This window comes from Amphiura filiformis, chromosome 15, assembly GCF_039555335.1.
Source record: "Amphiura filiformis chromosome 15, Afil_fr2py, whole genome shotgun sequence".
Classification (NCBI taxonomy): Eukaryota; Metazoa; Echinodermata; class Ophiuroidea; order Amphilepidida; family Amphiuridae; genus Amphiura; species Amphiura filiformis.
Window position 1 is genome coordinate 46,248,632 of NC_092642.1, and position 27,878 is coordinate 46,276,509.

The following is a 27,878-nucleotide window of genomic DNA, read 5'->3' on the forward strand; positions in this document are numbered from 1 at the left end:
TGTCAATTTTGGCAAGAAAGTACCAAATATGCAAGATTTTCATCAAATTTCACCCAGCACTAAAAATATCCAACCCTGTTTGCTAGCACTAGTTTGATCACATTATTTGGCATTCAAAATGTGAAACAATAGTTAGTTAGATATGAGCATAATTGCAGTATTCAATTGAAATAATGATTGCATAATAAATCATTATTTTGATTGAACATTGCAATTAAAACTGAATAACTGCTGTTTCACATAATTGAAGGACAAATTGTGCTATTCCATTCAAAATCTATCATACCTCTGTGGAATGAATGAACAAAAGTCTTCCACAGAGGGAGTATGTTTTTCAAATGGAATTGACCAGGGTTAATTTACCTATATCCTGGTCCCCGTTTATTTTCCACAGTTGGGGTTAGTATTTCAAATAGAAGTTACCTAATTACATATTCTGTTTGAAACCTGTACTCCTCTGTGGAAGACCTTGATGAATCTTCCACAGGGGAGTGTGGATTTAAAATGAAATGCACCATTTATTGTCATTTGCTACATCAATGGCACATTTAATAAAATAATTATGCACATACTGTAGCACATGAATCCAATAATCATTATTTTAACTCTCTTCACGCGGGTGTCGACTGCAGACGACATGTTTCAAATTTTTTTTTTAAATTAAAAAATTTCATAAATGTAAATTGTCATGACCATATTTGGAATCAGCATGAAAAATGCATTAAAATGAGTACCAACAAGCCTAGTATTGGTTCAGTAGTTCTTAAGATAGCCCTTGATATTTTGAGAAAATATTTCAAAAGCTTCAACTTTTTCCGTTGAAGCGCATGGCTAGCACGCAGAGCATTAATGAAGGGTTGGTTAAAAGCATTGTATTCACTCACTATAATTGGATCAATTGAGAAATAATAAAATTTATTTGGATCATATAAGATGAGTCCTGATTGGTTAATTACATGATATAATCATCTGAGTAACCAATCAAAGTATAGCTTTTAGATCACTCATCAATTTTAAGCTTAATGTCCTTCAGCCCTACTGCCTATTCTTACAATATCAATGATTGGCCCAATACATGATGATGTCGCCATCTTTATATCCAATAGCTCATAGAGGCTGATTCGGGCAGTAGTTCACATAAGCTGAGATATGAACTCTTGAATTATTGTAGAACGTGCTACATACTCGCAATTCGACACACATCTTCCATGACCATGCGATTGCTGCCGTCTACCGTGTGATAAACGGCATGCAGAAACCAGTGAAATTCAGCGCTACAAGTTAAACCATAGCCACTGACTAAGAATGTTTACTCACCGACACTAGGTAGCCACTACTACGGCAGCTCGCTTCCGTCGGGGCGCTTGAGGGCGTTGCAGTTGCAGTCTGCACACTAAGCTAGTTCTACTATTACTGTAATTGGCCCCAACAAGAGACTTATTAACTGTGAAATTACTTAGTTTTGCTGTAGTTTTTTCTGTGAATAGTGAATGGCTAACCTTTTTGCAGGAACATTATTTTCCAAAGTCTTCCACAGAAGGAGTATGTGTTTCAAATAAAAGAGACAACTGTGAACTTGCATTTGAAATACTTTAATTATATTATATAGGTAAAGCCATCATACGAGGGGGTATCCAAAAATTTTTGACATCACCCAGAAGTGAAAGAGCTATACCGATGAAATTTTGTCAGTGTAATCACTGGTCCTTATGTACATTATGGTCCAAAAATGATCTCATAAGTATGTTAACTTTCTTTACAGGTGGCGCTAGATAGGCAGTAGGCGCATAACCTGCAAGATGGTGAAAATTGAGGCACGCAGCGTGATTAAGTTCCTGCATTTGAAGGGTTAGGCCTACAATGCTCAGAAAATCTATGATGAAATGAAAGCAATCTACGGTGATGATTGCCCATCATATAGCACTATTGCTTTTTGAAAAAGGAATGTCCAAACTGGCCACATGACTCTCACAGATGATCAATGTAGGTCACTCTCACTATAGACCACTATCAGGCCTCATCCCTACACACTTAAAACTACGGGGTCAAAAAATGACCCAAACGGGGTCATTTTTGACCCCAGCATAGTTATCAACTAAACACCATACCACTAACGGGGTCATTTTGACCCCATTGGTCGGGGACATTGCAATGACTACGTATTTGGGTCAAATAGTAACCCCATTGGGGTCAAAATATTACCACATTTTGGGGTCAAATGAAATGACCCCTTCAAAGGGTTGCCTTATTGGGTTACTTAATGACCTCATTTCGGGTCAAATGAAATGACCCATTTGAAAGGGTTGTTTTATAGGGTTACTCAATAACCACATTTAGGGGTTGTTTGGATTTTTTTAGTAGGCCTATGGTCATGCTGGTCCCACCAGGACATAAGCCTGTGTTTCTGCACAGAGAAAGCATTACATAAACAGCAAACTAGTGCAAAATGCATCTGTGTATCACACTCACACACAGTCAGTCATCGCCTATGACAGTTCACGTATATATAAGCTTACATGATATATGCCTAAGCTTATAACAACTGCAGCCAAGACACCAGCCACGACAGCATGAAATTGGAATGAATTTGCGTGCATAGACAAGGGTCTATATGCATCCTTGCAGTCTCACTTTTCAACTAACTTTTCATATTCCATCATGCAGACAAGCACACACGACAATCCGCTGAGCTGCACAATCAGAACAAATATGGCGCTGATGTGACCACGTGAGCCGATGCACACCGTGTGTGCAAATAGTTCAAATGCAAGTCATTATAAAGTTGACAAATTGGGTAACTTCGGTCAAAAAATTAGTTTTATTTATTAATCAACAAACATTAATTGCAGCTCATGTTTAAACTCATTTATGAATTGAGATTTTCAAAGCGGAAGATTGAAACTGATATCAATGCGCGACGGTATCGGGCAAAATGACCACTAAGTTTTTGACCACGTTATCATGGCTAAAATGACCTCGTGAAAGTGGTCAAATTAAAACAGTACAACCCCCTTGAAGGGTCAAAACAACCCCAAACGTGGTCAATTCAAAATGACCACGGAAAATATAACCCCGTAGTTTTTAGTGTGTATGACATAGTCCAATAACCTCAATTAAACAACACATAGCACAAAATGTGACCTCAAGTTGCATAGTATGAGTTTTTTGTACTCAAATGTTCAAAGGTCATTTAATGAATGTGCAAATGTATTGGGGTTAAAGAACTGTGCCCCCGATAGATGAGCATGTTGTATAGATCCTAGTGTCTATCCTTCTGGCTTGCAGATTGTGTTACACACTAAGAGCTGATTTCTCGAAGCTTGGCTCTACTCTTTAAAAAAAACGGTTCTAAGTAGAACCTAAAATGGTTCTGAAGTTGTCCTGTATGTGGAAGCTTAAATGGTTCTACAAATAAGAGATTAAAGAACCATTTCAGCCCTGAAAATGGTTCTGGAAAGGTCAGAAAGAACCACTCTAGACCTGAATAGGATTCTGGGGGACCCTTTTCTCTTGAGGGTTCCACATACAGGACAGCCAAGAACCCTTATTTCCAAGATGATGTCGGGGGTGGGGTGGTACTCGGTACAAATGGCCATACGGGGAGTCAGGGATGATGGGACGCAAACTTGGGTCACATTTTCTCCCATTTTATATATCAATGACCCCTTTTTGGTATGTTGATGGGTATTTTTTTTTTCAAAATTAGTACGCTGGGAAGAATGGACAGGAAACCAAATCAGAGATACTATAATAATGAGATAAGACACTCTCTACAAACTGCCTGTACCATGCTATACAGCAGTTGAAGACAGGCAATTCACAAGCGTCGTCGCCGGCCAAGTCTTACTACGATCGTGTAATGAGAAGATACCATAGAGTCCTACATAGAGGTCTGGGGAAGAGACGGTCCGAATTGACCTACCTTGACCTATAATTAATAAGAGAATCACATTTTTGTACTGCTCACAAAACAAAGAGTATAAGTCCGCCCACCGCTGTCAATCATTCTAATGAACAAATAAACAAGCTCTGGCAATGACGTAATCCTAATTATAAATGAGAAAATCACATTGTACATGTACTGTCTGCTGTACTAGATGTCTTCCAACAAGTGCCGGGTATCGCGGTCCTGACCAAATGCTCATAAAGTTGTCTTAGAACAGCCATACCTTGAACCCGGGACCTCAGTTGTGCAATGCCCAGAACAGACCCAATATGCTATAACTAGCTCCTCCTTCCTAACACTAGACCATTCCATATTTCAAGAAACTGCCTGCATAAAAACCTATATTCAAAGTTACATCTAGTCATATTTATAAGCTTACCTATACTTACACCATCCATATTGTGGCATATTATTGTACACAAAGATAACTACATGGATCCCATACATGTATGATGTTGTCCACATAATATGCATTGTCATGTAACATCCCAAATGTAAAGAGTGTAAAATAAGGCTTATAATAAAGCTGGAAACATGAAAGGATTTAGAATCCATCATCTCTGCATTCACACCAGTTTAAAATGGCAGTTAGAAATATATTCCCATCATGCACTTGTTTGACCCTTGGGTCAACCACTAAGGAATGCTAGTCAAGGCTATTAGCAGAATGCCTAATTGAATGGAATGCCTATTACTTAGAAATTTTTTAACCGAATGCCTAATACTTAGAAATTTTTCAGTGGAATGCCTATTACTTAAGAAGTTTGTAAACCGAATGCCTATGACTTATCCGAATGCCACTGAGTGCCTATAGCAAACCGCCTAATCCTAGAATCACTTAGGAATGCCTAAGTTATGAATGCTTAGGAATGCCTAAGTTAATAGTATTGAGCTTTAACGAGGGCTTAATGAGTAAATAGGCATTCAGTAGCATTCTTGTGAGGCATTCGGAATGCCTGTGAACCAGCTCTATAGGCATCATAAAGTTGTCTTAGAACAGCCGTACCTTGAACCCGGGACCTCAGTTGTGCAATGCCCAGAACAGGATCATGTCAGAAATTAATATTTTGTTCTGGGTCTGATTATTCGGACTACAATGCCCAGTACCTCAGTTGTGCAATGCCTGGGACCTCAGCGGTGCAATGCCTGGAAAAAATTGCACAAAATTTATTGACCCCCCCCCCTGAAATTCACTTTGCCTTCAAATGTCCCCCCCACCCCGAAAAATATATCCTGGTGCCGCCATTGTTTACACCACCTTTACTTCTGAACAGTTGAACCCAATCATGTAAAGGTTACTTGTCCAGTGAATTTGGTTTGGATATCAAATTCATAGCCAATATTTAGCATATAGTGTATGTACATAATCTAAACAATAGCAGAGTAATTCAAGCATTAGATATTCGCTTTGCCTTTCGCAAAATACCATGTTTACACTTCTTTTGTCACATATACCTGGCATATACCTGTAGGGCTCCAAAACAGTTTGAGTCTTCTCTATTTTTAGCTTTTTTTGTTGATCATGTGGGTTTTATGTAAGTTTGTTGCATTTTAGTGACATGGGTGACTGAGGTTAAATTAAATAGGATGGGAAGGTATGGTAGTTACTGAGATGTCTCGGCCAGGATCAAGGGATGTTAGACGTAGATATAGAAGAAGGCATTCTAATCCAGAATGTTGGCCTACTTTAGGCAGTAGGTAGGTAGTTATATGCTGGCGAAGTTACGTAATTAATCAGATTAATACCATAGCAATAGGTGAAAACAATTTTGAACATATGTGACCATCCACCACAACTGAGCCCGGATGTCTCCAGTGCCACTATTGAGATATGCTCCATTGAACTTAACAATAAACAATAGGAAACAAAGGATTTATTGACTGTTTTATTGATTTTTCACTACTTGAATGTCAAGTACTATAGACATGATACACATCATTTTAAAGCTAATTTCAAGCAGAATATTTTGGTTGAATATCTCAAAAATTATGATTGTCGACTTCAGGGCTCAGTTGTGCTGGATGGTCACATATCGCGCTGCACTACAAGCAGGTTAATACACTCATCACCTGTGTATGTCTGCAATCATAGATTGAATACAATACTGGTCTTTTCAAAGAAACTTAAATCTTACAGGTGCAAGTGATCAGCATGATATGGTTCAATGCAGAGGTACTGCGTGAACGTATCAGTGCAACGTGGTATATTCAAAAATTGTTTTCACCTATATTACTATGGTAGTTAATCCGATTATTACGTAACTTCGCCAGCGTATTCCATCAAAAAATGTTTTTGGATTCAACCATTTTGTCCCCGGTTGGTCGATTGAAAACAAACAATGTGTGTGAGCATCCCCGTTTGACATGTGGGTGTCCCCGCTTGACACACAATTTGGGAGGGGGTGTGCAGGTTTTGTATTTTTGGTGGTATGTGTACATATATGTGGTGCTGATGGTTTCTTTTTCAAAGCATTTTCAGTTTATGCATTAGCACAAAATATTTTATGAAAAACGAAACTACATTAATTGTAGTATACATAGTGTTATAGGTCTGTCACACTACACCGAATAGGTCTTCCGTACAAGAAACGGATGATATTTTAGTAAATCCGTTGTTGTTCGTCAATGATCGTTTTATGTTCTTTTTATGTCCTGCTATCATCCGTCAAATGCGTTTCGTGTTAGGTGATGTTCGTTAAGTCCGTCGGCAAGTTTGTGCATGCACAAAACTTGAAACGGAGTGTACAGAATACACATGTTCGGTATTTATCCGATGTGTGTTCGTATGGTGCTGCATATTGCCGGAGTTTGTTCGCTCTCCTTTCGTTCATGTTCGTTCTTTGTTCGTTGCACTCGCCCGTGTTCGCTTGCAAACACGCCTGTGAGGCCTTCACCCCCAAATATTTGGTGTGATGTACGTTGACCCAGTCCGTCTTAGTGTCACACTACACCGGATCGGTCTTCCGTACAAGAAACGGACGGTATTTTAGCAAATCCGTTAGTGTTCGTCAATGTTCGTTTTATGTTCTTCATATGTCCTGCTATTATCCGCCAAATGCGTTTTGTGTTAGGTGATGTTTTTTTAGTCCGTCGACACTCCGTTTCAAGTTTTGTGCATGCACAAAACTTGAAACGGAGTGTGCCGGATACACATGTTCGGAAGTTGTCCGATGTGTGTTCGCATGCGATCCTGTATATATTCGATTGGTTTGTTTGTTATTCTTTCGTTTATATACCGCAGGTGTTTGGGAGGTTTCGCAGGTTTTTGTGCCGGATGTAGGCCTATGGCGAACATGTGCATCGATCATGGGGGGGGCTCTTTCTGAAGGGTGTGGGACGCAATATCAAATCCCCCCAGTAGTTTTAGTAGTGACTGACAAGTAGAAAAAAGGGGAAAGGAGAGAAAAAAAGAATAGAAAGTGAGAAAAATTGAACAGAGAAGAGAAAACGTTAAATTGCACGTAATAAGTAGGTCCATGCATGTATTGGGGGAGGGGCACTTTCTGAAGGGTAGAGGACGCGATATCAAATTCCTACCAGTTTTAGTGATTGACAAGAAAGAAAAAAGAAGAGAAAAGGTTAAATTGTACGTTATTGAGTAGGCCCAGGATAGCAGTATGCCTAAGTATAGGCCTGTGATTATTATAGGCAGTGCTTAAAGGTGGGTCCTTGGCCCAAAAGCCTGTGAAAATTACTGCCGGCCCGTCGATATGTAGGGCCCGTGACATTTTGTCACCAAAGTCAGTATTTAAGACGGACTTTAGGTCTATTACTGACTTTAACATATCAATCCATGCATGCTTTACCTGAAATTACGAGTCTGAAGTCTTATATCTAAGTGTCAGTGGACCAGTGTAACATTTTAAATTTTGCAAATTCAGTTCGGGCCTTCTTTGTTTTTTGTTTAACATGTTTAAGGCAATAATAGTGTAAAAATGATGCACCAAAAACAATTTTCCAAATTTTCCATTTTTAAAACTAAATTTTTACACAATAGGCGTAGGCCTAATAATGTAAATAGGCCCTACAGTCCCCATGCAAATGGCTTCAATTGGACCTTCATTTTGAAAAATGGACAAGTCTTCCTTTTTTCTTCTGCTATGGACATCCACGTGTTATTTTTAAAACAATATTGTTTATATTATACAATAATGGTGAAAACTTTTCAATGGCTTCAATTAGGCTTTCGCTTTCACCAATTTGCGGCTGTTTCAAACTAAAATAGTACCCAATAATAGTGCTAAAATTGATCCAAAAAATGACAAATGGTTTCAATTGGGCCTTCATTGTCCAAAGGTTTCTCACCTCTATTGCCCCCGGACGCTGGTTGCCCTGATATATAAGATTTGTAGCCCTTTTGTACTTATTAGCCAATATTTGACCATTTTTCCAGTTTTCCCCCTTAAAAGTTGTCTTTCCCCACTTTGTTCACCCCCTGAAAAAGTGCTTGCTACGTCACTGCCTCTAAAGGGTCAAAAACCCTCTCAAACACCCTCTCCTCCCCCACTTTTCTGATAGGGTGGACGTCCCTGTTGGTGCCACATGCGACGGATTCGCCGGTCATTAGTCGGACGTTGAACGATTGAATATAAGACGCCTGCAGGATTATTAGCGCCACAACGCATAGAGAGACGAACGGGAATCGGACCCCTAAATCCGGTCATTTGTCGGACGTTGACCCCAAATCCGGTCATTTGTCGGACGTTGAACGATCGAATATAAGACGCCTGCAGGATTATTAGCGCCACAACGCATAGAGAAACGAACGGGAATCGGACCCCAAATCCGGTCATTTGTCGGACGTTGAACGATCAGATATAAGACGCCTGCAGGATTATTAGCGGCCACAACGCATAGAGAGACGAACGGGAATCGGACCCAAAATCCCACCGAATCTTCTGCCGGACTGGTGATTTTTCCACCGAATAAAATATTTTTGTATTCGGTGATGTACGTTGATCCAGTCCGTCGTAGTGTGACAGACCTATTACATTTAATTGAATGCCTGAGTGGAAGAAGGGCCCAAGTCCATTTTACCAAAATGAGTTTATCATATCTTAAAAGACCTGTACTGTTGCCATTGCAACAATATCATTTCAAATGTATGTTATAATGTTTGTTCATGTACCAGTACTCAAGGTCCCCTGAAGATAAAAACAGTCTGTCTCTTAAAAGTTTTTCAAATAGTGTGTTTTTGTTAGTATCTCAAAAAGTGTTGATGGAGTTTTCTTCCACTCAGGTATTCAATTGAATACCTGAGTGGAAGAAGGGCCCAACTCCATCAAAACTGTTTTTGAGATATTAAGAAAAAACTTAATATTTGGAAAAGTTTTATAGACAGAATGTTTTCATCTTCAGGGAACCTTTAATACATGGCCATACATTATTACATACATTCAAAATCATATATGATGTTTCCATGGCAACGGTACATGTTTCATACAATGGTAATAATATTGAAAGAGTTGATAAATTCAAGTATCTTGGGGTTGTATTTGATGAATTATTATCTTGGAATGAACATGTAAGCCATATTTCTTCTAATATCTCAAAGCGCATTGGCATAATCCGTAGACTTAGGTATTATCTTCCAAATGATACCCTTAAAATGCTTGCCAATGCCCTTGTCATGCCATACTTTGACTATTGTAGTCCTGTTTGGACAAATTGCATAAACACCCTTTCAACTTCACTGCAAGTGCACCATAATAGACTTGCTCGTACTCTTTTGTCAGCAGATATAAGAACTCCTATTAATGATATGATGGAGTCTCTTAAGGATGCACACAGGATCACTGAAGTGTTACATGGCCAAAATTGAGTTTTCATCACTAATGTCATCTTCAAACCGTATTTTATCTTGTCATTAATAGATTTTAAAGAAATCTTAAAATTTGAACCATAAGAAAAGCTATTTTAAAGACCCTTTTCATTAAAAATTCGTCAATATGCAAAAGCAAATAAATCATTGTTTTCCGCAATAGATCGCGTTCTCAGTGCTTGGCGTACTGCGGCGATGCAGCTAGCAAAGACACGCACACATGGTAAACTGGATGGGCGAGGTGATTGCTGATTGAGGCGCTTGAGTCGCCAATCGCGATCACTACATGTACCGCTTATCGTCACGGTATTGATCTCTTCCAAGGTAGGTAAAGCTTGCACCATTGCATTGCGAAACTGCCGGCCGACAGACCACCACCGTGTCCGTCCCAGAATCAGTAGGCCTACTCGATCAATTTCGCCAAAAAAGTGCTGATATAGTGGTATAAAGTGGGTTTTTTATATGAACAGAATAGTGAATCTTTTGTTTGTTTTTGTTTTGTTTTGATTTCAAACGAGAAATATAATCGAAAACGCAAATTGTGTTTTTTTTTTCATAGTAGGCCTATTAGGTCTACCATATGCCATGATTGCGATAAAGGCTTTTGGTTTTACAACACTTTTTGCGAATGTTTTGGTCGAATGACTTTTTATTTGCAATGTTTGTCTGGCTTTCAACTTTCACGTTTATAATGTTTTCTGTATACTTTAAAAGGTAACAGGTTTTCATGCAGTGTTTTAAAACGCTCTTTATAGCATGATGCCTATATACGGTAGGCCTACTGCATAAACCACAATTTAATTTAAAGCCATAAGTGTTCCGTTTTCTACTTTTGAAATTCGGTTTTGTTAGGCTATGTCAATTTCCCTGTTTTTCAGTTTTCTTGTGACCTCTCCGTGTTTTGCCCGTTAACATATATATAGGCCTACTTTTTTTCCGTTTTACAAGAAGTTTATTCAAGACATATTACAACTTTTACCCCACTTTTTACACGTTTATTTGATTGCAAACAACAACAGACACACTTTTTTAAATTTTTGTTGTTGTATTTTATTCACTTTTATGCGGTACAAAATATTTTACAACTTTATTGTGGCTTTTGTACGTTTTTGATATTCCGTAAAAAGTTAAAAATAAAATATGATAACAACAAACAATTACAATAACAAAAACGGAATATTGAGTAATGCGACACATCAGAATCTTTTAAAATTTTACTTGGGATTCCTGTGATGTAGGTATAGGCCTAGCTACAACGGGCGTTAAAATGCCTAGGCCCCTATCTTTGGCGCTGACGGGCAGCGGTGGTGCCTCTCAAGAAAAAGCAACGAGTAGTAACAACATCATGTTTATGGTTCAGAAAAGGACAATGAACATAAAAATGCAATATTTGTCAACACCAAAAAAAAAAAAAAAAAAAAAGAAAATCACCAAAAACAGATAAATTAAAAACATTGCATTTTTAAAGCAAAATTATGAAAATTAGGACAAAACAGAAATCGCAATTATCATGATTATGTCTCAATTTATTCTTCATTTCATAAACTTCCTGATTATCTGCTAAAATAATTGCTTGTCAGTTATTCTATGCTACTTTTAATGTTCTGATGTCCGCAAATTTTAATACAGAGCATGATCTTTTTTTTTTTTCTGTACAGGACAAAATTGTTCTAAGTTAAATAATCATGGTTTCGTTCAAGGCAACACGACCATGCACTGTGCAACTTATTCACGTAACCTGTCTGTCTGTCCGCTACCAGTCGCTCCTCAAACGCCGACGCCGACGCCGCTGCCTTGCCGGACGCTCTGCTGCACCATGGAAACAAGACTGAAGTAAATAAAATGGCTACTCCATGTGGATAAACATCTGCCGAATGTGCACGGATAATTTTGTCATATTGTATATTTTACCTTCTAAATCACCAAAAAAATGCCAATCTGCTGCAGTTGGACGCCCTTTCTCATTTTCTAACTTGACCAAACGTCACAAGTCACCGGATTATATATTTATGGAATAATCTTCAAAAATGGACCTAAAATTCGCTGTATTTTTCTAAATCGCGATTTTCGCAAGTTCACTTTTGACCACTTTCAACCATTTTTGGTCCGCCATAGCGTCTAAATGAAGCATCACTGAGGTAAGTTTTTAAGTCAAACGTCTAGATATGGCAAAAATCTAGATAGTGTTTTTTCATTTTTTTAATTTAGGGCCTAGAACTTTTTTTATCACCCATGATTCAAAAATTTGAACACGGGTCACATCGCTTTTACTGATTTTTTGCCTATATTTTAAAAACTAAGCAAAATTTCGAAAAAATAAAAAAACACTTTCTAGATTTATTTGTCTACATTAATAAAATTCATGTTTTACAGTTTTTGATTTTCAAATAATTTTTTTGTGGCGGACCAAAAATTTTTGGTCAAAAAAGCCGTTTTTTTGGATTTTCTCAAAAATTGTACTTTTTTATTCTTTACTGACATTTTAAATGAATTTATGAGCTCATTTCCTTTCAAAAATGTATACTTTTATATACTTTACATTAATAGTTTTCGAGTTATGAGGTGAATAATAATGGATAATTAGTGATCCTGTGTGCCTCCTTAACTGGGATAAACTACATACAAGATGGGAAAAACAACTTCTGATAATTGTGTTCAAGTGCCTTACCCATAATGCACCATCTTACTTATCCTCTCAATTTATTTATATGCAATCTCTTCATACTCATGGTACCAGAAGCCAAACTTTCAATTCTCTTACCATTCCAAAATGGAACATAAATCCTGGCAAGAGAACTTTTCACTACAGATCATGTTATGCTTGGAACGAACTCCCTCAAGACATCTGCAGAAACTTTTCTTCCATGACCCTTAACACGGAATATCTGGTAGAAGCAGACAGACCGAGGAAAACTAGGGTAGGCGGATTTCTTTCATGGTTGAGCAAGTGTCCCAAGTTATGCACACTGGTGACATTAAAAAATCTCACGACCCCTCTGGTACGAGATACAAGACCCCTAAAATGACCTCCTGCCTCCCCCTTTCCAACAACAAAAAAGCTAAAAAATTGGTATTTTCAAGGTGATCAAATATATAGAAAACCATTAATAATCAAAAATATACTCTGCAGGTATTAAGTTGACATATTAATCTTAACGGATATGAAAGAAAAAGTAAAAATTCTAATTGGGTTGTTTCATTTTTTAGGAGGGGTGTTTTCCTATTTTTCACTTTTTGAGAAAAAGTGAAAAATGTGTTTTTTACCAACTTTTTTACACAAAAAATAAAAACCTTCATACCTTTTAATTTTTTTTATTTTCACATGTAAACTAGTTTCATGCAAGGCTAATTAAATAAAGAAATACAATTCATGGAGAGTCTTTTAGTTTATGAGATAGAAGCCCCGGAAGTGGACTCCTTTTTCCATATTCTAGAATGCAGATGTTGTAAAGAAATTGAGTTTAATTGGTTTTTTGAAGTCTTGATTGTGTATTTTTATTAAAAAGAAAGTGTTTCTCCTTTATAATGTCTAAGATGACAATCAAGGGTATTTTGAAGCTTGGGCTATTCCATTATAATACAGAGGCATCACTCTAGAACAAGTTTGCTTATAATGGGCCAATGACATCGAAAAGGCTAGAAAATGAGTATTTTAACGATGATCAAAGATATAGAAAAACATTCACAATAAAAATATACTCTGTAGGTATCAAGTTGATATATTACCCTTAACAGATATGACAGAAAACGTAAAAAAATCTAATTGGTTTGTTCCATTTTTAGGAGGGGTGTTTTCCTATTTTTCACTTTTTTGAAAAAAAAGGAAAAATGCGTTTTTTGCCCACTTTTTGACGCAAAAAATAAAAACCTTCATATCTTTTATTTTCACAGGTAAACTAGTTTTATTCCAGACTAATTAAATCAAAAAATAAAAATCATGGAGAGTATTTCAGTTTATCGGATACAAGCCCCGAAAGTGGACTACTTTTTCCCAATGCTAGAATGTAGCTGTTGTAAATATATTGAATTTAATTGGTTATTTGAAGTCTTGATTTTGGTTTTAATTTTTTTTAATCCGCTTTTTGCTGCAATTTTGCGTAAAATTTGTCGATTCAGCATTTTGGTAGACCATTTATGTATTATCCTTCAATGTTAACCATACTGAAACAATGAAATATGGTGAAAACCATGATAATTAAGTTTTCTACAAACACCCCAGTGACACAATGTTAAACGTATTTTTGTTGAAATCATTACCATCTGTTGTACAGGAAGTACCGGTAGTTTGTGTAAGAAATACCTGAAGAAACACAAATGCTTCCTTTGACCAATTGTTCAAAATGCTCTGAATTGGTGGATATGTTAGATGCTATGGTATTCTCTGCAATGATATGACTGTATATTTGTGCAAACAGCAATAATGGGATAATGCTAAAAATGCACTGAATTGGTGGACATGTAAGTAAGATGCAATTTTTTGCAGGCCTTGCTGTTTGATCGAAGCGATCGCTCTCGCCGCCACCGCCGCCTAAACTCGATTTCTAGCGGCGATTTTCCACTCGCCATAAACATTTAATATCACTACTTGCGCTGAATCTCCCAAATCTACCATCGAATCAACCAATTCAGCATTTAATCGATTTTATGCCCCTCCTAGCGGAGAAAGTCAAAAATTTTAGCGCGCGAAATACATAGATACCATTTTAAGACCAAAGCTTTACTTGATTATACCCAAATAAGTTATATTTGTGAAAATTCGACCACTCGCCTAGCATCATGGTAGCGAGTGATTAACCACTAAGCCTTTAAAATCTAGGCACGGCAAGGCCTGGGTTGTCTCAATGATATGACTGCATATTTGTGCAAACAGCAATAGTGGAATAATGTTTAACGAAAAATAAAATATTTCCTATAAAAACACACAAATTAAAATTATGAACGAAGGCATTTTGAACATGGAGACCTGGATATTGTAAAAAAAAGCATTTTTCAAAAGTCTTTTGTTGCTTATTGTTATAACCATATTTGTTAAGTTTGACCACGTTAATGCAACTCTCCTAGTTAGCATCATACTGTAGAGATATGAGCATTTAGCAGACCGTACAGCTATTATCTGCTCAATATCAGCCATTTTACACAGTGAAATATAGCAAAAACCTCGATACCCCAGTTTTCGTCAAACACCCCTTTGAAATAATGGACTAACCTTGCTAATATCACATGTTTGTGTCACCGTAGTCATGTGGTATAGAGTGATAAACAAAATATTGCAATTTTGAATTAAAGTCATCATCATATGCAGTGATATGGAAGTAGAAGTGTAAGTAACACAAATGCCTCATTTGACTAATTGTTAAAAGTGCCCTGAATTGGTGGACATGTAAGTAAAATACTAAAGAAGTCTCCATGATTTTGAATGCATTTTTGTAAACATCAATACTGGGGTAATTTATGACAAAAAAAAAAAAAAAAAAAAAAAAAAGATATGAAGGTTTTTATTTTTTCCATCAAAGATTGGGGAAAATTAGGCATTTTCAACATTTCAAAAATACTAGAATATAGTCTCACCCCTCAAGCTGAAAATGGAACATTCCAAAAAAAATTTTAAGCTTGCTTTGCATTTTTATATTGTAAAAATATGTAATATTACATGACAGAAAAAATAAACTGATAAATCATTGTGTTATATTCAAACATATCATCTGAAATGTGTGCAAAATTCAATATTTTCAAATTTGTCAGGGGTTAACAGAATCATATTTTAGGGCGGTTTTAGGGTGGTCTGGTATCTTGCTCAGGGGGGATATGGGAATTTTTCATCACTATTTTCATGAATACTTTAGGAACCTAATGAAACTTCAAAATATGAGTAAAAAATGCTGACCCCTCTTTTCCTCGATTTTGCTATATTGTACTGTTTTCTGAGATATGTAGTGTTAATACTTTTAAAACCTGTATTTCAGATTTGTGATTAGATTTTATCTATTTCCACAAATTTATTTAACTTTTTGTCTTTTCTTTATATCTGATTGCCAAACATGTACATTGTTATAATATTATCAATATTTAATCATGTAACTATAGGTGTTACCAGACCTAATGTAAAAATGAACCTGATGTACAATGTAACTAATGTATCATGTAACTTTTGATTCCATGCATTGCTTTTAATTTAATTTATATTAACCTCTGTTATGAAATTGTACAATGTATATGTATATTGTGAATTGTCTCAGGGCCCCCTTAGAGATCAGTACTAGGTACAGAAGGAGCTACAATGGTTAAAGAAAGATTAAATAAATAAATAAAAATACGAGCTGGAGTTGGGCCCTTCTTCCACTAATAGACTGCAAGCGGTAGTTCCGTAAGCAGATGTGTTATAAATAGCTACAGAAATTTGGTAATTATCCATTAATTGCACAAGTAGAAGCATGTAATATGTTAGCAAGAAAGTTTATTGTAGTGAAAAGCAGATTTCATGGAGGAACAAAAAATTCCTCTTTAACCCATTATTTGTGGAAGAAGGGCCCAACTCCATGGAGTTGGGCCTTTCTTCCATAAAACCATGATTAAGTGTACATGGAAGACTATTTAGAGAGTGGATTTTGGCTCATCTTTCACACACAAGGAAGAACAGTCTGCTGGTAATAACATGCTGGGTCTAACTCATTTTGTTAAAAATTGGAGTTGGGCCCTTCTTCCACTCAGGTATTCAATTGTATTCCATGTTTTTGTGTTTCACTATCAAAGGTCATATCTCAAAAGCAAAGTGCATGTCTGCATCAAATTTTATCTAGAATATGTAATCACAGATCCTGATGTGATTGATACAGCTCCTGTAACAATGGGAATGTTTTCACCGCATTTATTTTTCGCTTTTCACGCTTAAAGCAAGACGTTAGCAGGTACCGCTAAAATTACAATGCGCGAATGTATTCCTTTTCTGTACAGACATGTGACCTAATCTGATTCACTCAGGCCAAAGTCGGAAATGTTGAAAATTGAGTTATTACCATGCAGTGTTTTAAAACGCTCTTTATAGCATGATGCCTATATACGGTAGGCCTACTGCATAAACCACAATTTAATTTAAAGCCATAAGTGTTCCGCTTTCTACTTTTGAAATTCGGTTTTGTTAGGCTATGTCCAATTTCCCTGTTTTTCAGTTTTCTTGTGACCTCTCCGTGTTTTGCCCGCTTAACATATATATAGGCCTACTTTTTTTTTCCGTTTTACAAGAAGTTTATTCAAGACATATTACAACTTTTACCCCACTTTTTACATCGCTTATTTGATTGCAAACAACAACAGACACACTTTTTAAATTTTTGTTGTTGTATTTTATTCACTTTTATGCGGTACAAAATATTTTACAACTTTATTGTGGCTATTTGTACGTGTTTGATATTCCGTAAAAAGTTAAAAATAAAATATGATAACAACAAACAATTACAATAACAAAAACGGAATATTGAGTAATGCGACACATCAGAATCTTTTAAAATTTTACTTGGGATTCCTGTGATGTAGGTATAGGCCTACAATCAAAGAAAAAAGTCTTGGAACGCTTATGTAAATAACGGAAAACTGTCACCCCTCTCCCCCATTACAATGTTGAGAAATGCCAATGTCTTCAGCGGTTCCCCAATGTGTTCCAACATTGCTTGATGGGGAGAGGGAAGGGTAAATCATTGTTGTAGATGTCATGTTTCTTCCCAAACACAATATAGGTCATTTCCATGAACATAAGAAATTCTGCAAGGAATTACGACAGAGTGTGCCAAGCGTTCCAAGGACTTTTTTCGTTGATTGTCTCTACCGAATGCAAAATATTTCATCTAAATTTCGTTTTTTGCCTCATAACTCAAAAACGGAATGTCGTATGAGCTTCAAATTTCACACGATTTGAGAGTGGATCATATACTTTGCAATCATATTAAAATTGTTGATAAAGAATTTGGTTTATTTAAGGAGTGGTCATTGGAAACACCCCATATGCTAAATTACACACGTTTCATAATTATGGCTCTAAACTGCTCTAAAATGTCGTTTTTGTCCATAACTCAAAAACAGAATGTTGTATGAGCGTCATATTGCACACGACTTGAGAGGGGATTATATGCTTTGCAATCATAATACAATTGTTGATAATGAATTGGGTTTAGTTAAGGAGTGGTCACTGAAAATACCCCATATGCTAAATTACACACGTTTCATAATTATGGCTCTAAACTGCTCTAAAATGTCGTTTTTGTCCATAACTCAAAAACAGAATGTTGTATGAGCTTCATATTGCACACGATTAGAGAGTAGATAATATCCTTTTGAATCCTAATAAAATTGTTGATAAAAATGTTGAGTTATTTAGGGAGTGGTCACTGACAACACCTCCTATGCTAAATGACACAAGTTTTGTAATTATGGCCCTCTTCTGTATGACACCGAGTCAATTGTCGCTTTTGTCTCATAACTCAAAAACACTACAAATGCATTTTTCGTACAATATCACAATGTTTTGCAGCATGTTTTCCAAAATGTTTTTTGAATGTTATTTAAACGCTTTTGTACCCTTTATGATATAACCTAACATATAAAATTTATGTTTTCTCTAAAACTTGTGTTTGCTGCGTATAGGCACATCCGGCGAATCAGAAAAGATTATGATGTAACAATTTGAAACAACTCATTTCTGAATATTATTTATAACAAAATACGCTTTTGCGATGAGAAAAAAATAAACTAAAAAAGAAACAACAATTTAATACACTTAAAGAAAAAATATAGACCACCATTGGGACTCGAACCGCGCACATCAGTCAATAGCCAAAAGGTTAACAGTCGGAGGACTAATCGCTACAAGGAATGACGCTGCCATTGCACAATAAATAACATGTTTTTTCTTTTAATTCAAAATGGTAAAGTGTTAAAGTGTAAACTTTATATATGAAATCAATGTTTCATTCCTTAATTAAAAATTGGTATAGCAAATGTAAACGATTTTATGTTTTCAGAGATGCGCCTCAAAAAGCATAATATGTTCGTTTTGGACCATTTTGTCATTATACCAATTGATAATGTTTGCCATTTCCACTATACAATGACACTTTAATACTCTTACTATAAAAGAACAAAACTTGATATTGAAATAAATGGCAGCGTATGAATGCGGATTAGTCCTCAGACTGATAACCTTTTGACTATTGACCGATGTGGTTCGAGTCGCATTGGTGGTCTTTTTTTAAAAATTATATTCAATTGTTGTTTTTTTGTTTTCTTTTCTTGTTTTTTTTCTCATCGCAAAAGCGTATTTTAATATAAATAATATTCAGAAATGAGTTGTTTATGCGTATTTATTTCAATTTAAATTGGTAATAAACTTAACTGTTAACAAATTTCATATGTGAAACGAATGTTTCATTCCTTTTGCAATAAAACATTTTCAATTGGTATAGCAAATGTAAACGAACGTGACGCTTCGTGAGATGCGACCTAAAAACATAAAATGTCGATTTTGGACCATTTTGTCATTATGGTAAACTGATACATTTTGCCGTTTCTACTATAGGGTGCTTGCATGGAAGATCATAAAGTTCAAACCATCCTAAAGACACGCTCCAGAGGACATACAAATGCACGGAGTACAATACCAATCACCTGTTTAACTGGTTTTGATCAAAGTAATTCTTTGTACTCCATGCATTAGCATATCTTATGGAGCGTGTCTGGAGGATGATTTGAACTCATGACCTTTCGTGCAAGCACTCTATACAAGTTTACAATTTCCCGATATCTGACTACTATAAAAGTTATAAAAGAACAAAACTTGTTACTTCGATTGCGAAATGGCAGCGTGGCGTAGCGGATTAGTCCTCAGACTGATAACCTTTTGACTATTGACCGATGTGAATGGTTCGAGTCCCAGTGGTGGTCTTTAAAACAAAAGTATATTCAATTGTGTTTTTTTTTCTTTTCTTGTTTTTTCTCATGGCTAAAGCGTGTTTTAATATAAATAATATTCAGAAATGAGTTGTTTCAAATTGTTACATCATAATCGTTCTGATTCGCTCGGATATGCCTATACTCAGCATACACAAGTTTTCCAGAAGACATTTATATATGCCTATACTCAGCTTAACACAAGTTTTAGAGAAAACATTTACATGTTGGGTTATATCATAAAGGGTACAAAATGTTTTAAGTTTTAATAACATTGAAAATATTTTGGAAACATGCTGCAAAACATTGTGATATTGTAAAAAATGTATTTGTAGTGTTTTTGAGGTTTTTTTACAGTAGAGGGCATAATTACGAAACTTGTGTAATTTAGCATAGGAGGTATTTTCAGTGACCACTCCCTAAATAACCCAACATTTTTATCAACAATTTTATTATGATTCAAAAGTATATTATCTACTCTCAAATCTGGTGCAATATGAAACTCATACAACATTCTGTTTTTGAGTTATGGACAAAAACGACATTTTAGAGCATTTTAGAGCCATGATTAAGAAACGTGAGTAATTTAGCATAGGGGGTGTTTAAAATGACCACTCCCTTAATAAACCAAATTCTTTAGCAACAATTTTATTATGATTACAAAGCATATAATCCACTCTCAAATCGTGTGCAATTTGAAGCTCATGCGACATTCCGTTTTGAGTTATGAAACAAAAACGAAATTTAGATGAAATATTTTGCATTCGGTAGAGACAATCAAAGAAAAAAGTCTTGGAACGCTTGCGTGTAAATAACGGAAAACTGTCACCCCTCTCCCCGTACAATGTTGAGAAATGCCAATGTCTTCAGCGGTTCCCCAATGTGTTCCAACATTGCTTGATGGGGAGAGGGAAGGGTAAATCATTGTTGTAGATGTCATGTTTCTTCCCAAACACAATATAGGTCATTTCCATGAACATAAGAAATTCTGCACGGAATTTCGACAGAGTGTGCCAAGCGTTCCAAGGACTTTTTTCGTTGATTGTAGCTACAACGGGCGTTAAAATGCCTAGGCCCCTATCTTTGGCGCGGACGGGCCGCGGTGGTGCCTCTCAAGAAAAAGCAACGAGTAGTAACAACATCATGTTTATGGTTCAGAAAAGGACAATGAACATAAAAATGCAATATTTGTCAACACCAAAAAAAAAAGAAAAAAAGAAAATCACCAAAAACGATAAATTAAAAACATTGCATTTTAAAGCAAAATTATGAAAATTAGGACAAAACAGAAATCGCAATTATCATGATTATGTCTCAATTTATTCTTCATTTCATAAACTTCCTGATTATCTGCTAAAATAATTGCTTGTCAGTTATTCTATGCTACTTTTAATGTTCTGATGTCCGCAAATTTTAATACAGAGCATGATCTTTTTTTTTTTACGGAACAGGACAAAATTGTGCTTAAATAATCATGGTTTCGCTTCATGGCAACACGACCATGCACTGTGCAACTTATTCGCGTAACCTGTCTGTCTGTCCGCTGCGCCAGTCGCTCCTCAACGCCGACGCGACGCCGCGGCCTTGCCAGACGCTCTGCTGCACCATGGAAACAAGACTGAAGTAAATAAAATGGCTACTCCATGTGGATAAACATCTGCCGAATGTGCACGGATAATTTTGTCATATTGTATATTTTACCTTCTAAATCACCAAAAAAATGCCAATCTGCTGCAGTTGGACGCCCTTTCTCATTTTCTAACTTGACCAAACGTCACAAGTCACCGGATTATATATTTATGGAATAATCTTCAAAAATGGACCTAAAATTCGCTGTATTTTTCTAAATCGCGATTTTCGGCAAGTTCATTTTTGACCACTTTTATCCATTTTTGGTCCGTCATAGCGTATAAATGAAGCATCACCGAGGTAAGTTTTTAAGTCAAACGTGTAGATATGGCAAAAATCTAGATAGTGTTTTTTTATTTTTTTTTTGCTTAGGGCCTAGAACTTTTTTTATCACCCATGATTCAAAAATTTGAACACGGGTCACACGTTTTTACTGATTTTTTGCCGATATTTTAAAAACTAAGCAAAACTTCGAAAAAATAAAAAAACACTTTCTAGATTTATTTGTCTAAATTAATAAAATTCATGTTTTACAGTTTTTGATTTTCAAATAATTTTTTTATGGCGGACCAAAAATTTTTGGTCAAAAAAGCCGTTTTTTTGGATTTTCTCAAAAATTGTACTTTTTGACCCAAAACTGACATTTTAAATGAATTTATGAGCTCATTTCCTTTCAAAAAATGTATACTTTTATATACTTTACATTAATAGTTTTCGAGTTATGAGGTGAATAATAATGGATAATTAGTGATCCTGTGTGCCTCCTTAACTGGGATAAACTACATACAAGATGGGAAAAACAACTTCTGATAATTGTGTTCAAGTGCCTTACCCATAATGCACCATCTTACTTATCCTCTCAATTTATTTATATGCAATCTCTTCATACTCATGGTACCAGAAGCCAAACTTTCAATTCTCTTACCATTCCAAAATGGAACATAAATCCTGGCAAGAGAACTTTTCACTACAGATCATGTTATGCTTGGAACGAACTCCCTCAAGACATCTGCAGAAACTTTTCTTCCATGACCCTTAACACGGAATATCTGGTAGAAGCAGACAGACCGAGGAAAACGAGGGTAGGCGGATTTCTTTCATGGTTGAGCAAGTGTCCCAAGTTATGCACACTGGTGACATTAAAAAAATCTCACGACCCCTCTGGTACGAGATACAAGACCCCCCTAAAATGACCTCCTGCCTCCCCCTTTCCAACAACAAAAAAGCTAAAAAATTGGTATTTTCAAGGTGATCAAATATATAGAAAACCATTAATAATCAAAATATACTCTGCAGGTATTAAGTTGACATATTAATCTTAACGGATATGAAAGCAAAAGTAAAAATTCTAATTGGGTTGTTTCATTTTTTAGGAGGGGTGTTTTCCTATTTTTCACTTTTTGAGAAAAAGTGAAAAATGTGTTTTTACCCACTTTTGATGCAAAAAATAAAAACCTTCATACCTTTTAATTTTTTTTATTTTCACATGTAAACTAGTTTCATGCAAGGCTAATTAAATAAAGAAATACAATTCATGGAGAGTCTTTTAGTTTATGAGATAGAAGCCCCGAAGTGGACTCCTTTTTCCATATTCTAGAATGCAGATGTTGTAAAGAAATTGAGTTTAATTGGTTTTTTGAAGTCTTGATTGTGTATTTTTATTAAAAAGAAAGTGTTTCTCCTTTATAATGTCTAAGATGACAATCAAGGGTATTTTGAAGCTTGGGCTATTCCATTATAATACAGAGGCATCACTCTAGAACAAGTTTGCTTATAATGGGCCAATGACATCGAAAAGGCTAGAAAATGAGTATTTTAACGATGATCAAAGATATAGAAAAACATTCACAATAAAAAATATACTCTGTAGGTATCAAGTTGATATATTACCCTTAACAGATATGACAGAAAACGTAAAAAAATCTAATTGGTTTGTTCCATTTTTAGGAGGGGTGTTTTCCTATTTTTCACTTTTTTTTAAAAAAAGGAAAAATGCGTTTTTTGCCCACTTTTTGACGCAAAAAAATAAAAACCTTCATATCTTTTATTTTCACAGGTAAACTAGTTTTATTCCAGACTAATTAAATCAAAAAATAAAAATCATGGAGAGTATTTCAGTTTATCGGATACAAGCCCCGAAAGTGGACTACTTTTTCCCAATGCTAGAATGTAGCTGTTGTAAATATATTGAATTTAATTGGTTATTTGAAGTCTTGATTTTGGTTTTAATTTTTTTTAATCCGCTTTTTGCGGCAATTTTGCGTAAAATTTGTCGATTCAGCATTTTGGTAGACCATTTATGTATTATCCCTTCAATGTTAACCATACGAAACAATGAAATATGGTGAAAACCATGATAATTAAGTTTTCTACAAACACCCCAGTGACACAATGTTAAACGTATTTTTTGTTGAAATCATTACCATCTGTTGTACAGGAAGTACCGGGTAGTTTGTGTAAGAAATACCTGAAGAAACACAAATGCTTCCTTTGACCAATTGTTCAAAATGCTCTGAATTGGTGGATATGTTAGATGCTATGGTATTCTCTGCAATGATATGACTGTATATTTGTGCAAACAGCAATAATGGGATAATGCTAAAAATGCACTGAATTGGTGGACATGTAAGTAAGATGCAATTTTTGCAGGCCTTGCTGTTTGATCGAGCGATCGCTCTCGCTCGCCACCGCTCGCCCAAACTCGATTTCTAGCGAGCGATTTTCCACTCGCCATAAACATTTAATATCACTCGCCGCGAATCTCCCAAATCTACCATCGAATCAACCAATTCAGCATTTAATCGATTTTATGCCCCTCCTAGCGGAGAAAGTCAAAAATTTTAGCGCGCGAAATACATAGATACCATTTTAAGACCAAAGCTTTACTTGATTATACCCAAATAAGTTATATTTGTGAAAATTCGACCACTCGCCTAGCATCATGGTAGCGAGTGATTAACCACTCGCCTTTAAAATCTAGCCGGCAAGGCCTGGGTTGTCTCAATGATATGACTGCATATTTGTGCAAACAGCAATAGTGGAATAATGTTTAACGAAAAATAAAATATTTCCTATAAAAACACACAAATTAAAATTATGAACGAAGGCATTTTGAACATGGAGACCTGGATATTGTAAAAAAAGCATTTTCAAAAGTCTTTTGTTGCTTATTGTTATAACCATATTTGTTAAGTTTGACCACGTTAATGCAACTCTCCTAGTTAGCATCATACTGTAGAGATATGAGCATTTAGCAGACCGTACAGCTATTATCTGCTCAATATCAGCCATTTTACACAGTGAAATATAGCAAAAACCTCGATACCCCAGTTTTCGTCAAACACCCCTTTGAAATAATGGACTAACCCTTGCTAATATCACATGTTTGTGTCACCGTAGTCATGTGGTATAGAGTGATAAACAAAATATTGCAATTTTGAATTAAAGTCATCATCATATGCAGTGATATGGAAGTAGAAGTGTAAGTAACACAAATGCCTCATTTGACTAATTGTTAGAAGTGCCCTGAATTGGTGGACATGTAAGTAAAATACTAAAGAAGTCTCCATGATTTTGAATGCATTTTTGTAAACATCAATACTGGGGTAATTTATGACAAAAAAATAAAAAATAAAAAAAGATATGAAGGTTTTTATTTTTTCCATCAAAGATTGGGGAAAATTAGGCATTTTCAACATTTCAAAAATACTAGAATATAGTCTCACCCCTCAAGCTGAAAATGGAACATTCCAAAAAAAATTTTAAGCTTGCTTTGCATTTTTATATTGTAAAAATATGTAATATTACATGACAGAAAAAATAAACTGATAAATCATTGTGTTATATTCAAACATATCATCTGAAATGTGTGCAAAATTCAATATTTTCAAATTTGTCAGGGGTTAACAGAATCATATTTTAGGGCGGTTTTAGGGTGGTCTGGTATCTTGCTCAGGGGGGATATGGGAATTTTTCATCACTATTTTCATGAATACTTTAGGGAACCTAATGAAACTTCAAAATATGAGTAAAAAATGCTGACCCCTCTTTTCCTCGATTTTGCTATATTGTACTGTTTTCTGAGATATGTAGTGTTAATACTTTTAAAACCTGTATTTCAGATTTGTGATTAGATTTTATCTATTTCCACAAATTTATTTAACTTTTTGTCTTTTCTTTATATCTGATTGCCAAACATGTACATTGTTATAATATTATCAATATTTAATCATGTAACTATAGGTGTTACCAGACCTAATGTAAAAATGAACCTGATGTACAATGTAACTAATGTATCATGTAACTTTTGATTCCATGCATTGCTTTTAATTTAATTTATATTAACCTCTGTTATGAAATTGTACAATGTATATGTATATTGTGAATTGTCACTCAGGGCCCCCTTGGAGATCAGTACTAGTTACTGAAGGGGCTACCCTGGTTAAAGAAAGATTAAATAAATAAATAAAAATACGAGCTGGAGTTGGGCCCTTCTTCCACTAATAGACTGCAAGCGGTAGTTCCGTAAGCAGATGTGTTATAAATAGCTACAGAAATTTGGTAATTATCCATTAATTGCACAAGTAGAAGCATGTAATATGTTAGCAAGAAAGTTTATTGTAGTGAAAAGCAGATTTCATGGAGGAACAAAAATTCCTCTTTAACCCAATATTTGTGGAAGAAGGGCCCAACTCCATGGAGTTGGGCCTTTCTTCCATAAAACCATGATTAAGTGTACATGGAAGACTATTTAGAGAGTGGATTTTGGCTCATCTTTCACACACAAGGAAGAACAGTCTGCTGGTAATAACATGCTGGGTCTAACTCATTTTTGTTAAAAATTGGAGTTGGGCCCTTCTTCCACTCAGGTATTCAATTGTATTCCATGTTTTTGTGTTTCACTATCAAAGGTCATATCTCAAAAGCAAAGTGCATGTCTGCATCAAATTTTATCTAGAATATGTAATCACAGATCCTGATGTGATTGATACAGCTCCTGTAACAATGGGAATGTTTTCACCGCATTTATTTTTCGCTTTTCACGTTTAAAGCAAGACGTTAGCAGGTACCGCGAAAATTACAATGCGCGAATGTATTCCTTTTCTGTACAGACATGTGACCTAATCTGATTCACTCAGGCCAAAGTCGGAAATGTTGAAAATTGAGTTATTACCATTATACTAACTTCCTCAGTATTTACTGATGTTGAATCTCCAGGTCTATTGAATACTTGGTGGCAAAGTTGTGAACTTATTATGTCCATTTTCTTATGTTTTTTTAGGCCCGTTATCGACTGTCGAAAGTATCAATAGTCGGAAAATTCATAGACTTCCGACATGTTGGTACACTCAATGGTAGTATCGATACACAAACGATATGGCACACATGCTTGAAAAAAATGAAATTTCCATGCTATTTTGTCCAAATAAGCTTACCATACGAAGTCAAAAATTACCTGCCGAAGATGACCCGAATCCATAAGAGAACGTCAACCAGGAAGTATGTTTGCAGCGGAAGTTGCCGATCGTAACTCATATTGGCGTGATTTAATCTTATCTATCAACCTTTTTCGGCATTTTAGACCTCATTACGGGTGTCAACACGTGTCAATTGTCAAGTGTCAAATTTCCCCAACGAAGTGTTGAATTAGAAATCATATGTCAATAACACCCCTGATGTTTTTTATTATTTGTTTTTTTCGCTCATTTTTTGCCTATATCACAGTTTCATTATTAGCCTGATATTGGACCAGATCTGCTCACGAAATTATAGTATGGAAGCTTAGAATTGTGAATTTAAAAACAAGTAAAACAGTCCTGAGGAAAATGTTCACAAAATTGGCAAAGCGTGAAAAATTATATGCTGCGAAAATTTCTACTTTTACAATATAATAAACCAAAGTCAGGAAGTATATGTTTACTCTGTGGAATATTCAAATAAACAGCTGCACAATAGAAGGGGAATTCCCTTAAATACATGTATCTCACCATACCTGGAAGTAGTAATATCAATCATGCAATAGACGGGTCATTCTCCATTAATCGTATGTGACCATATGAGTGTGTAGTTGCAAGTTGGAAGATTCAAGAACCCCTGGCAGCCATAGGTGGCTGAAAGGGTGGGGGGGGGCAAAGGCAACACATAGTTTTCCTTAGGAGAGATGTCCCCTACAAATTCTAATATAGAAGAAAAAATAAAGCAATATAATTGACCCAGGTGCGGCTTCCTTTTTAGCCCCCGAAACACCATATTTTGGATCAAAATAGGATAAAATTGCACAATTTTGCACGCATTGGCACATCAAACGCCGAAATTCACCTTTTTAGTTTGGCTAAAATAGTCTGAAATGTAATCTTTTTTACCTATCGATTACTATCAGCAATATGGCGTGAGCCCTTTAACCTTTATGACTGAAATCTGATGAAATTCACTTAGTATAAGTTGCAGGGTTGATTCCTGAACATTGTAACTTTACCATGATTCCTATTCAGAAATGTGAAAGAGCTAGCACACATGGTTTGCGAAAAGATGTATTTCCACTATAGG

The 27,878-nt window shown here is 35.6% G+C and overlaps 1 protein-coding gene across 2 annotated transcripts in view; it reads left to right on the forward strand.

The window, feature by feature from the left end:
* The window catches only part of LOC140171728 (uncharacterized), a 243,489-nt gene that overhangs the window by 26,963 nt on the left and 188,648 nt on the right, over nt 1-27,878 (forward strand). Inside the window, exon 1 of one of the 2 annotated variants that reach the window (XM_072195038.1) lies at nt 5,523-5,644. The exons of the other annotated variant lie outside the window; for it this stretch is intronic. Within the exon in view, the coding sequence (XP_072051139.1) occupies nt 5,544-5,644 (101 nt within the window). The 5' untranslated portion in view covers nt 5,523-5,543. Of the gene's footprint in view, nt 1-5,522; nt 5,645-27,878 lie in introns of those variants that run through there. 2 annotated transcript variants of the gene reach the window in all.